The 10378-nt window shown below is 46.4% G+C and overlaps 1 protein-coding gene across 1 annotated transcript in view; it reads right to left on the reverse strand.

Annotated features, from left to right (window-relative positions):
• The window catches only part of LOC112074584 (fibrillin-2-like), a gene marked incomplete at its 5' end in the record, with an annotated part of 47040 nt that extends 38399 nt beyond the window's left edge, over window positions 1-8641 (reverse strand). The window contains one exon of the mRNA XM_070440589.1: window positions 8515-8641. Coding sequence (XP_070296690.1) covers window positions 8515-8641 — 127 coding nt within the window. The remainder of the gene's footprint in view (window positions 1-8514) is intronic.
• Between the last annotated feature and the right edge of the window lie 1737 nt (window positions 8642-10378).

Here is a 10378-nt window from a genome sequence, read left to right on the forward strand (position 1 = left end):
GTAGAAAAATGCTTATTGAAATTCTCAATTATAGTGGATTTATCGGTGGTGACAGTGTTTCCTAGCCTCAGTGCAATGGGCAGCTGGGAGGAGGTGCTCTTATTCTCCATGGACTTTACAGTGTCCCAGAACTTGTTGAAGTTTGTGCTACAGGATGCAAATTTCTGTTTGAAAAAGCTAACCTTTGCTTTCCTACCTGCCTGTGTTAACTAACCCCTACACCACCATAACATTTGCCAACCCTCTTGGAGAGCTACTTTTGTTCCAGCCCAACACACCTGGCTGGGCTGTATTCATTAGGAATCAAAACAAAGAAAACGGACTGAAACAGAGATGACTCCCTGAACTTGTCCAATGAGGAACACTTGTTTTGCTACAATTATTTTGCCACGTTGTGCTCTTGTAACATTATAGCTTCAGTCACTCTCCTCGCCCCTACCTGGGCTCGAACCAGGGATCCTCTGCACACATCAACAACAGTCACCCTTCGAAGCATCGTTACCCATCGCTCCACAAAAGTCGTGGCCCTTGCAGAGCAAGGGGAACAACTACTTCACTCAGAGCGAGTGACGTCACCGATTGAAACACTATTAGCGCACACCACCGCTAACTAGCTAGCCATTTCACATCGGTTACACTCACCCCCCTTTTGACCTCCACCTTTTCTGCAGCAACCAGTGATCCGGGTCAACAGCATCAATGTATCAGTATAGCTTCCGTCCCTCTCCTCGCCCCTACCTGGGCTTGAACCAGGAACCCTCTGCACACATCAACAACTGAMACCCACGAAGCATCGTTACCCATCGCGCAACAAAAGCCGCAGCCCTTGCAGAGCAAGGGGAACAACTACTTCACGGTCTCAGAGCGAGTGACGTCACCGATTGAAATGCTATTAGCGCACACCACCGCTAACTAGCTAGCCATTTCACATCGGTTACACTCTAATGAATAGTGCCCTGGTTCTACTAATCAGCTGCTGATCAGGACCTTGATTAGCTGTATCAGGGCTGGAGGGCTTTAACAAAAAACCTGCATTCCCTGTGGCTTCACTAATTGGCAAAGTAGTCCACAAACCTTGTGCGCTTTAGATCTACATCCAACACTAGTGAAAAGACTAACCAAACCCAGGAGCTTGCTACGTCTGATCTAATCTAATAGAGTCTGTCTTCTTTGTTGGTCTTTCTGAGGGCTGAGGGAGAGATGGAAAGAGCTAGGGGTTGAGGGAGGAAGAGAGTGGGACCAGTGCAATGTTCTTTATCTCTGGAGCTGGTTATGTGCTAATGGCTGTCCTGGAGAGACAGAGGAGCCAGAGACATGGCAACAGGCCAGACCGGCAAATGCCTTAAGCTCTGGAGACGAGGGCTGCGTCCCAAATTGCCTATGGGCTTTGGTCAAAAGTAGTGCACTACATAGGGAATATGGCCTCATTTGGGACACAACCTAGGGGGCTTCCAGCTGTTAGACCACATTTCCTCTCTTACTCTTTGGACAGTCTTTCTGTACAAAAATGTTGAAAAAACCTATTATCTAGAATCATCACTACATACAGACATCAAAATTGAATTTTGCAGCATGAAACCACCCCACTTGAGACGTCATCCTTTACCTTGACCGCTCTTTCTCACTCCCTCCCYTTTCTCTTTCTCCCACCACCCTCTCCTCATCACCCTGTCTCAACTAGGGGAATGTGAGGTGTGTGATGGGTGGTAATTGTAGGTTAAGGTCCAGCTGCTGACACTGTTTGATCTCTACCCAACACACACACACACACACACACATACACAAAGTCCTCCTCCCCCCCATTCTCCACTTGTCAGAGCATGCTTCAGATGGAGGGGTAGCCTGGTCTGGTTTCTGTTCTTCTCCTCTTCGCCCTGGATCTCTGGTAAGCCATAACTCTAACCCTGTTGTAACTCCCTAACCCTGGTAACATAACTCTGGTAACCTAACCATAACCCTGGTAAACCTTAAACCGGTAACCTAACCTGGTAAGCTAACCATAACCATAACCCTGGTAACCCTAACCCTTGGTAAACCCTAACCCTAACCCTAACCTGGTACCCTAACTATAACCCTATACCCTGGTAACCCCTAACCCTGGTATTCTCCTAACCATAACCGCTGGGTAACCCTAACCTAACCCTAACCCTGGTAACCTAACCCTAACCTGGTAAACCATAACCTGGTAACCATCACCTAACCCTGGGTAACCATAGAACCTAACCCTGTACCTAACTCTAACCCTGGTAACATAACCTGGAAACCCTAAACCCTAACGCCTGGTAACCCTATACTGGTAACCCTAACCCTGGTAACCATAACCCTAACCCTAACCCTGGTAAACCATAACCCTAATCCCTAACCCTGGTAACCATTAACCCTGGTAACCCTAACCCTAACCCTGGTAACCCATAACCTAACCCTGGTAACCATAACCCTGGGTAACGCCTAAACCCTGTAACCCTAACCCTGGTAACCCTAACCCTGGTCCTAAACCCTGGCAACCCTAACCCTGGTAACCAACTCTAAAACCCTGGTAACCATAACCCTAAAACCCTGGTAACTCTCAACCCTGGTAACCATAACCCTAACTCTAACCCTGTAACCATAACCCTAACCCTGGTTAAACTCTAACCCTGGTAACCCTAACCATGTACCTAAACTGGTACAACCCTAGTACCTAACCTGGTAACTTACCGAACCCTGAACCACTGGTAACTCCTAGACCTGTAACCTACCCCTGGTCCCTAACCCTGGTAAAGCCCACTGACCCTAACCGTACTAACTATACCGACTGCCCTGTAACCTAACCTGACATGTACAAGCCTAACCTAGGTAACCCTAAGCCAACCATGGGAAAACCTGGTAACTCATACCGTCTAACCCTGAAGCAAACCTAACCTGGTAACCCTAACCTAACCTGGTGACGAACCCTGAACCCTAGACACTACGGTAACCATAAACCCGTAACCCTAAACCTGTGTAACATGGAACCCTAACTAAGCAACCTGGTAACCACCTAACCCTAACCCTGGTAACCATAACCCTGTAACCTACTCACCTGGTAACACTAACCACCTGGTAACAACCTAACCATAACCTGGTAACCCTAACCTGGTACCAACCTGAACCCTAACCCTGGTAACACCCTAACCCTGGTAACCCTAACCTCTAACCCTGGTACCATAACGCCTACTGAACCACTGGACATATACCTAACTCGACCCTGAACCTACCACCTGGTAATCCTGTAACCTAACCATACCTAACCCTGGTCCTTAACCTGGTAAACCCTAATTTCGGTAGCCTAACCCTGGGTAACCTCATGTAACGCTAACCCGAGAATCAACCCTGTAATACCACTAACGCCTCGCGTACCACTAACCGCTGGTAACCTCACCCTGGTGGACCTACATACATAACGCCTGGTAACCTCTAACCCTGGTAACCTAACCCTGTAACCAATAACCCTGGTAACCATAACCCTGGTAAACCTAAACCTGATAACATAACCCTAACCTGGTAACGCTAACCATAAACCCTGGTAAACCCTAACCCTGGTAACCGCTAACCCTGATAACCATAACCCTAACCCTGGTAACATACCTAACCCTTAACTGGTAACCCTAACCCTAACGCCTGGTAATCCTAACCCTAAACGGCCTGGTAACCTAACCCTGGTAACCCTAAGCCTAACCCTGGTAACCCTACCCTACCCTGGTACATACCTGGGTAACCATAAACCCTGGTAACCATAACCTGGTAACAACCTGGTAACCCTAAACCATAAACCCCGGTAACCCCTAACCCTGGTAATCATAACTGGTAACCCTAACATAACCTAGGTAAACCATAACCTGGTAACCCTAACCCTGATAACCATAACCCTAACCCTGGTAACCAAACCATAACCCTGGTAACCTACCTGGTAACTCTAACCCTGGTAACCCCTAAACCCTGGTAAACCCTAAACCTAACCCTGGTACCCTAAACCTAAACTGGTAACCATAACCCCTAACCCTGGTTAACCAATAACCTAAACCCTAACCCTGGTAAACCAATAAACCCTCCACCCTAAGCCTAACCCTGGTAACCTAACCCTAACCCTGGTAACAACCTGGTAACCATACCCTGTAACCATAACCTTGGTAACCCTGTAACCATAACCCCGGTAACCTAACCCCTGGTCGAACCTAACCCTGGTACCCTACCCTAAACCCTGGTAACCATAACCCTAACCCTTAACCTGGTAACCATAAACCCTAACCCTGGTAACCATAACCCTAACCTAACCCTGGTAACCTAACCCTAACCTGGTAATCCTAACCCTAACCCGGTAACCCTAACCCTGGTAACCTAACCCTGGTAAACCCTAAGCCTAACCCTGGTAACCCTAACCCTAACCTGGTAACCATAACCCTTAGTAACATACCCTGGTAACCATAACCCTGGTAACCCCTGGTAAACGACTAACCATAACCCCGGTAACCTAACCCTGGTAAGCATTAACCCCCTGGTAACCGAACCATAACCCTGGTAACCCTAACCATGGTAACCCCCTAAACCCTAACAATAACATAACCCTGGGTAAGCATAACCCTGGTTAATCCCTGCCCTAACCTGGTAACCCTAAACCTGGTAACCCTAAGACTAACCCCTGGGGTGGGGTAACCGCCTAACCCTGGTAATCCTAACTAACCATGGTAACCCTAAAACCCTGTACCCTAACCATAAACCCCTAACCTGAAACCTAACCCTGGTTAACCCTAACCCTGGTAACCATAACCCTAACCTGTAAACCCTAAGCCTAACCTGGTAACAGCCTAACCCTGGGTAATCCTAACCCTGGTAACCATAACCCTAACCTGGTAACCCTAAGCCTAACCTGGTACAATAACCTGGTAAATCCTAACCCTAACCATGGTAACCTAACCCTGGTAAACCCTAACCCTGGTAACCCCTACCCTAACCTGGTAACCCTAACCCTGGTCTATAACCTAACCCTGTAACCCTAACCCTGTACCTAACCCTGGTCAACCATAAACCTAACCTGGTAACCCTAAAGCCTAACCCTGGTAACCTAACCCTGGTAATCTAACCCTAACCATGGTACCCTTAACTCCTGGTAACCCTCACCCTAACCCTAAACCCTGGGTAACCCTAACCCTGGTAACCTAACCCTGGTAACCCTAACCCTGGTAACCCTAACTCTAACCTGGTAACCTAAACCCTGGTAACCCTAACCCTGGTAACCCTAACTATAACCCTGGTACCCTAACTCTAACCCTGGTACCCTAACTATATACCGCTGGTAAACCCTACTCTAACCCTGGTTAACCCTAACTCTAAACCTGGTACCGCTACCTGGTAACCATAACCTGGTAACCCTAACCTAACCCTAACCTGGTAACCCTAACTCTAACCTGGTAACCCTACCCTGGTAACCCTAACCCTGGATAACCCTAACTATAACCCTGGTAACTACCTCTAAACCCTGGTAACCCTAACTATACCCTGGGTAACCCTCACTCTAACCCTGGTAACCTAACTATAACCCTGGTAAGCCTAACGCCTAACCCTGGTAATCCTAACTCTAAACCCTGGTAAACCTAACCCTGGTAACCCTAGACCCTGGTCCCCTAAACTCTAAACCCTGGTAAAACCCTAACTATAACCTGGTAACCCTAACCTAACCTGGTAAACCTAACCATAACTAACCCTGGTAAACCTAAGCCCTAAAACCCTGGTAACCTAACCCTACCCTGGTACCTAACTCTACCCTGGTAACCCTAACCCTAACCCTGGTACCCTAACCGTACCCTGAACCCTGGTAACCCTAACCCTAACCCTGGTAACCCTAAACTCTAACCCTGGTAACCCTAACCCTGGTATACCCTAACCCTAACCCTAACCGCCTGTAACCTAACCCTAAACCTGGTAACCTAACTCTAACCCTGGTAACCCTAACCGCTGGCAACCATAACCATAACCCTACACCCTGGTAACCGCTAACACCTATGCTGGTTAACCCTAACCCTAACCTGGTAACCATAACCATGGTAAACCCTAACCTGCTCTGTAGTTTTGTAATTGGCCCAGACACACACACAGTACAGGAGGAGAGAGAAAAACTAAGAACCAGAGAATAGAGTTCATTTTTTATTGTTTATTTCAAACTTGCTTTGGCAATGCAAAAATAATGTTTCCCATGCCATAAAACCGCTTAATTTGAAATTGGGGAAAGAGAGAAAAAGACCGAGAGAGAGACACAAAGAGAGAGAGAGACACAGAGAGAGAGAAGAGAGAGGAGAGAGAGAGAGAGAGAGAGAGAGAGAGAGAGAGAGAGAGAGAGAGAGAGAGAGAGAGAGAGAGAGAGAGAGAGAGAGAGAGAGAGAGAGGAGCGAGAGGAGAGAGAGAGAGAGAGAGAGAGAAAGCACACACAAGGCCTCCTGAGGGGCTTTCTAATTCCACATGAAAGCCCCTGAGCTGCTGATGGAATAAGAAGAGAGGGGGTCTCGGGCTACATGGGTTTTAGAGAGAAAAAGCCTGAAATGACAATGACCTTGCACCTTTTCTTTCAAGCCAGCAGCGGGAGGGACATCTGCTTTTTAGCCTCCCCGTCTCACATTCCAGATTTACGTATCTCTGGGTGGGAAATTGGGGTTATAGGGAACTTTCAGTCATAAAAAAGGTGGTGATAGCCCCAAACTTTGATTTGGTATCGTCACATGCTACAAGGCAAAGGTTTCATGTACGTAAATATGGAATAGCTTCAACCTCATGATGGGTGGCGAATACAATGATTAAGTCTTTTGATATATTTTTTTAAAATCTACCTTTAAACTATCCAGGTAAATATGTAATAAACTAAATCACTTTTCAAAATAATCTGGTTCTTTTATAAACATAGGCTTTTCGTGCACAAGTTCATTTCTAACAAAGCAACTATAGACAATTGACCAAGTTATCCATCTTAAAGCCACCAACCATGAGTAACTAAGATGACTAGCTATGTGGTAGGCTTATGATGGAATGACTGGGGCTAAGTCCAAACAGAGTTTGGATGAAATGGCCTTTAACACAAGGGGAACCCCCAATCCTAATATCCGCAAAACAGGAAGAGTGGACAGAGAGAGGAAACAGAGAAGACAGAGAGCAGAGGAGACAGAGAGAAGAAAGAGGAACAGAGAGACAGAGAGAGACCAGAGCGAAGAAAGAGACAGAGAGTCAGGCAAGAGAGAGAGAGAGAGAGAGAAAGAGTTAGAGAGTGGAACAGAGAGAGAAACAGAGAGACAGAGACAGAGAGGAGACAAGAGACAGAGCCGCAGAAAGAGGAACAGAGAGACAGCGAGAGCAGAGAGACAGAGCGAAGCAAGAGAACAGAGAGAAGAAAGAACAGAGAGACAGAGAGAGACAGAGCGAAGAAAGAGACAGAGAGTAAGAGCCAAAGAGAGAGAGAGAGAGAGAGAGAGAGAAAGAGTTAGAGTAGGTGTGTTTGAGAGACAGTACCACAGAGTACAGAGAAAGAGAGAGAAATCGAGAGAGACTGCCTGCCTGTAGTTACACACTGAAGTAAATGAATTGAGAGGAACTGGTGGTCAGCAGTCCTCAGCACTGTGGCAGATTACACAGGGATAACACTGCACCTGACACAACACCACACGCACCACGCACAGCACTCGGCACGCACACACCAGACAGGAAAAAAACCACAACATGCAACAGCAACCACACATTTTTTTCACATGCCGTTGCGCACACACACACACACAACACACACACACACACACACACACACACACACACACACACACACACACACACACACACACACACACACACACAGCACACAACACACACACACACACACACAGTGGGTAACGTGAAAGTCAAGCTTGCCTAAGGCCTAAAAAGGGTAAATGAAAATGAATCCAGTTTTCTGGTAATGTGGGACTAATACCCCCACAGTAACATACAGATGCTTAGCAGGATACCAGATGCTAGCAGGATACCAGCTCTTGCAGGACTACCAGATGCTAGCAGGACTACAGATGCTAGCAGGACTACCAGCTGCCTAGCAAGGATTACCAGATGCTAGCAGGACTACCAGATTGCTAGCAGGACTACCGATTGCTAGCAGGACTACCAGAATGCTAGCAAGGACTACCAGATGCTAGCAGGATTACCAGATTGCTAGCAGGACTACCAGATGCTAGCAGGACTACAGAATGCTAGCAGGATTAACAGATGCTAGCAGGATTACCAGATGCCTAGCAGGACTACCAGATGCTAGCAGGACAACCAGCTGCTAGCAGGATTACAGATGCTAGCAGGATTACCAGATGCTCGCAGGATTACCAGATGCTAGCAGGACTAACCAGATGCTAGCAGGACTATCAGATGCCTAAGCAGGACTACCAGCTTATACATTGGATGAGTGTTAAAACCACTATTAGAGAAAAGATTCACGTAGATCCACTAAACTTTCTGGTTTCTAACTAGAATCTTTCTTACCAATGCAGCGAGTTTTGGTCAGGAGATGGGATGTAGCCAGAGGGACAAACACAGGAAGTAACCGCCCACCGAGTTTGAAACACTGTCCTCCGTCACAAATGCGGGAATGGTGACACACTCTCCACATCTGTCAAGGAAAGAGATACATGTATAACCCGGTGTCTCATTGGTGTCAAGACAGCAAAGGAAAATCTTTGACTAATTTATCACCTATGACTAATGTCCATTTTGTTGCAATGGGTCATTTTCTTACATTCTCTAAACGTAAGTGAGGGGAAAAAAGTATTTGAATCCCCTGCTGTATTTTGTACGTTTGCCGCACTACAAAGATATTAATCAGTCTATAATTTTAATGGTAGGTTTATTTGAACATGAGAGACAGAATAACAAAAAAATATCCAGAAAAATGCATGTTCAAAAACGTTATAAATTGATTTGCATTTTAATGAGGGAAATAATATTTTGACCCCTTCCTCAATCAAAAAGATTTCTTGGCTCCCAGGTGTCTTTCATACAGGGTAACAAACAGGAGATTAGGAAGTACACTCTTAAGGGAGTGCTCCCTAATCTCAGTTTCTTACTGTATAAAAGATACTGTCCACAGAAGAATCAATCAATCAGAATTCGCAAACTCTCCCACCAAATGGCCAAGACAAAGAAGCTTCCAAGGCATGTCAGGGACAAGATTTGTAGACCTACACAAGGCTGGAATGGGCTACAAGACCTCGCCAAGCAGCTGGTGAGAAGGGTGACAACAGTTCTGTGATTATTGCAAATGGAAGAAACACAAAAGACCTGTCAATCTCCCTCAGCCTGGGCTCCATGCAGATCTCACCTCGTGAAGTTGCAATGATCATGGAGAACGGTGAGGAATCAGCCCAGAATCTACACAGGAGGATTTGTCAATGATCTCAAGGCAGCTTGGGACAATAGTATCAGCAACAATTTGGTACACACTATGCGTGAAGGACTGAAATCCTGCGCGCCCGCAGGTCCCCCTTGCCTCAAGAAAGCACAATTACATGCCCGTCGAAGTTTGCCAATAACATCTGAAATGATTCAGAGGACAACTGGGTGACCGTGTTGTGGGTCAGATGAGACCAAATGGAGTTCTTTTGGCCATCAACGCCAACTTGCCGTGTTTTGGAGGAGGAGGAATGCTGCCTATGACCCAAGAACATCCCCACCGTCAAAATGGAGGTGGAACTTATGTTTGGGGGTGTTTTTTCTGCTAAAGGGACAGGACAAACTTCACCGCATCAAAGGACGATGGACGGGGCATGTACCGTCAAATTTGTTGGTGAAAACCTCCTTCCCTCAGCCAGGGTATTGAAAATGGGTCGTGGAATGGGTATTCCACATGACAATACCCAAAACACACGGCCAAGGCAACAAAGAACGTGGCTCAAGAAGAAGCACATTAAGGTCCCTGGAGTGGCCTAAGCAGTAATTCAAGACCTTAATCCATAAGAAATTGTGGAGGGAGCTGAAGGTTTCGAGTTTGCAAACGTCAGCCCTCAAAAACTTAATGACTTAAGAAGATGCCTGCCAAAGAGGAAAGTGGGACAAAATCCCTCCTGAGATGTGTGCAAACCTGGTGGCCAACTAAAGAAAACCGTCTGACCTCTGATTGCCACAAGGGTTTTGCCACAAGTACTAAGTCATGTTTTGCAGAGGGGTCAAATACTTATTTCCCTCATTAAAATGCAAATCAATTCATAACATTTTTGACATGAGGCGTTTTTCTGGATTTTTTTGTTTGATAAATTCTGTCTCTCGCTGTTCAAATAAACCTACCATAAAAAATTATAGACTGAATCATTTCTTTGTCAGTTGGGCAAACGTAACAAATCAGCAGGGGATC

Source organism: Salvelinus sp. IW2-2015, unplaced genomic scaffold (assembly GCF_002910315.2).
Source record: "Salvelinus sp. IW2-2015 unplaced genomic scaffold, ASM291031v2 Un_scaffold2698, whole genome shotgun sequence".
Taxonomy (NCBI): Eukaryota; Metazoa; Chordata; class Actinopteri; order Salmoniformes; family Salmonidae; genus Salvelinus; species Salvelinus sp. IW2-2015.